The sequence below is a fragment of the Onychostruthus taczanowskii genome, unplaced genomic scaffold (assembly GCF_017590055.1).
Source record: "Onychostruthus taczanowskii isolate IOZ18803 unplaced genomic scaffold, ASM1759005v1 scaffold985, whole genome shotgun sequence".
NCBI lineage: Eukaryota > Metazoa > Chordata > Aves > Passeriformes > Passeridae > Onychostruthus > Onychostruthus taczanowskii.
Genome location: NW_024507935.1, coordinates 1,610 through 3,828, shown reverse-complemented (window position 1 = coordinate 3,828; position 2,219 = coordinate 1,610). Strand labels below are relative to the sequence as shown.

General features: G+C 66.2%; 1 protein-coding gene across 1 annotated transcript in view; it reads right to left on the bottom strand.

The window, feature by feature from the left end:
- Positions 1-327: 327 nt before the first annotated feature.
- LOC121348098 (protein spinster homolog 1-like) overlaps positions 328-2,219 on the bottom strand; it is a 3,330-nt gene continuing 1,438 nt past the window's right edge. Inside the window, exons 2-3 of the mRNA XM_041427290.1 lie at positions 1,449-1,623; positions 328-772 (exon numbers count right to left, since the gene is read on the bottom strand). Of these exons, the coding sequence (XP_041283224.1) occupies positions 639-772; positions 1,449-1,623 (309 nt within the window). The 3' untranslated portion in view covers positions 328-638. The remainder of the gene's footprint in view (positions 773-1,448; positions 1,624-2,219) is intronic.

The following is a 2,219-nucleotide window of genomic DNA, read 5'->3' as shown; positions in this document are numbered from 1 at the left end:
CAAAATCTGAGTCCAGGACCCCCAAATTTTGCGTTGGGGTCCCGAATTTGGGGCGGGGACCCCAAAAATCGGGAGTTTTGGTCAGCGTCCACTCCAGCGTCCACTCGGCGCGGGTGAGTGACCACAGCAGCGGTCAGCGGTCACTCGGTCACTGCCAGGCCAGCCCGCGGTCACTCCAGGGTGGTCAGGGGGCCAGTGGTCACTCGGTGGTCACTCAGCGGTCAGTGGTCACTCACTGGTCACTCAGGGGTCACTCAGGGGTCACTCAGTGGTCACTCAGGCCAGCCCGTGGTCACTCTGAGGTGCTCACTGGTCACTCAGGGGTCACTCAGCGGTCAGTGGTCACTCACTGGTCACTCGTGGTCACTCGTGGTCACTCTGGCCAGCCCGTGGTCACTCCCAGGTGCTCACTGGTCACTCAGTGGTCACTCAGTGGTCACTCGTGGTCACTTGTGGTCACTCAGTGGTCACTGGTCACTGGTGGTCACTCAGGCCAGCCCGTGGTCACTCTGAGGTGCTCACTGGTCACTCAGGGGTCACTCACTGGTCAATGGTCACTCACTGGTCACTCGTGGTCACTCTGGCCAGCCCGTGGTCACTCTGAGGTCAGTGGTCACTCACTGGTCACTGGTGGTCACTCAGGCCAGCACGTGGGCCACGGGCACGCGCCGTGTCCGGCCTCCGGCCGCGGGGGGCACCACGATGGCCGCGGGGTCGCCACCGCCATCGTCGTCGTCGTCGTCGTCGTCACCGGCGCCGTCCGGGGGCAGCCCTGGGGGAGGGGCCCGGAACGTTCTATGGGAGTTCTGGAAGGTTCTATGGGACTTCTAGAAGGTTCCGTGGGGTCCTATGGAAGTTTCTAGAAGGGCAGCCCCCTCCCCCCCAGTCCTCCCGCCCACTAGGAGGCGCCCTCTCCTCCCCATTCCCTCCATTTTCCCTCAGTCCTCCCATCCCTCCATTTTCCCTCAGTCCTCCCACCCACTAGGAGACGCCCTCTCCCCCCCATTCCCTCCATTTTCCCTCAGTCCTCCCGCCTGCCAGGGGGCGCCCTCTCCCCCCCCATTCCCTCCATTTTCCCTCAGTCCTCCCGCTCACTAGGAGACGCCCTTTCCTCCCCATTCCCTCTATTTTCCCTCAGTCCTCCCGCTCACTAGGAGGCGCCCTCTTCCCCATTCCCTCCATTTTCCCTCAGTCCTCCCCCCCTCCAGGGAGCGTCCTCTCACCCCCTTACCCTTCACCATACCCTCAGTCCTCCCGCCCGCGGGGGGCGCCCTCTCCCCCCCCATTCCCTCCATTTCCCCTCAGTCCTCCCGCCCGCCGGGGGTCGCCCTCTCCTCCCCATTCCCTCTATTTTCCCTCAGTCCTCCCGCCCGCCGGGAGGCGCCCTCTCCTCCCCCTTCCCTCCATTTTCCCTCAGTCCTCCCGCCCGCCCGGGCCCGCTCTCTCACCGCGGGCCTCCCTCCGGGCCCGCTGCCGGTCCCGGGGCAAGGTGTTGCCGGCGGCAAGGAAGGCGGCTCCGCCCAGGGCGGCAGCGAACGGCAGCAGCAGCAGAGCCCGGAGCAGCGCCCCGGCCCCGCGCTGGTACGAGATGGCGGCGGCTCCGCCCCCCAGGGCGTCACTCACCTGAGGGGACAGGTGAGGGGCTGAGGGGAGCGGCCCCAGTGCTCCCAGTATGGCCCCAGTGCTCCCAGTTTGGGCCACAATGTCTCCCCAGTGCTCCCAGTGTCCCTCCCAGTGCTCTCAGTATGGCCCCAGTGCTCCCAGTACGGCCCCGGTGCTCCCAGTATGGCCCCGGTGCTCCCAGTATGGCCCCAGTGCTCCCAGTACAGCCCCGGTGTCACCGGTGTGGGCCCGGTGCCCTCACAGAGGCCCCGCCCTCCGGGGTGTCACTCATCTGAGGGGGCGGGGCCACAAAAAGGCAGGAATATCATGAGGGGAGCAGGCCCTGCCCCTCCCAGTGCTCCCAGTATGGCTCCAGAGCTCCCAGTTTGGGCCACAATGTCTCCCCAGTGCTCCCAGTGTCCCCTCAGTGCTCCCAGTATGGCCCCAGTGCTCCCAGTATGGCCCCAGTGCTCCCAGTATGGCCCCAGTGCTCCCAGTATGGCCCCAGAGCTCCCAGTTTGGGCCACAATGTCTCCCCAGTGCTCCCAGTGTCCCCTCAGTGCTCCCAGTATGGCCCCAGTGCTCCCAGTATGGCCCCAGTGCTCCCAGTATGGCCC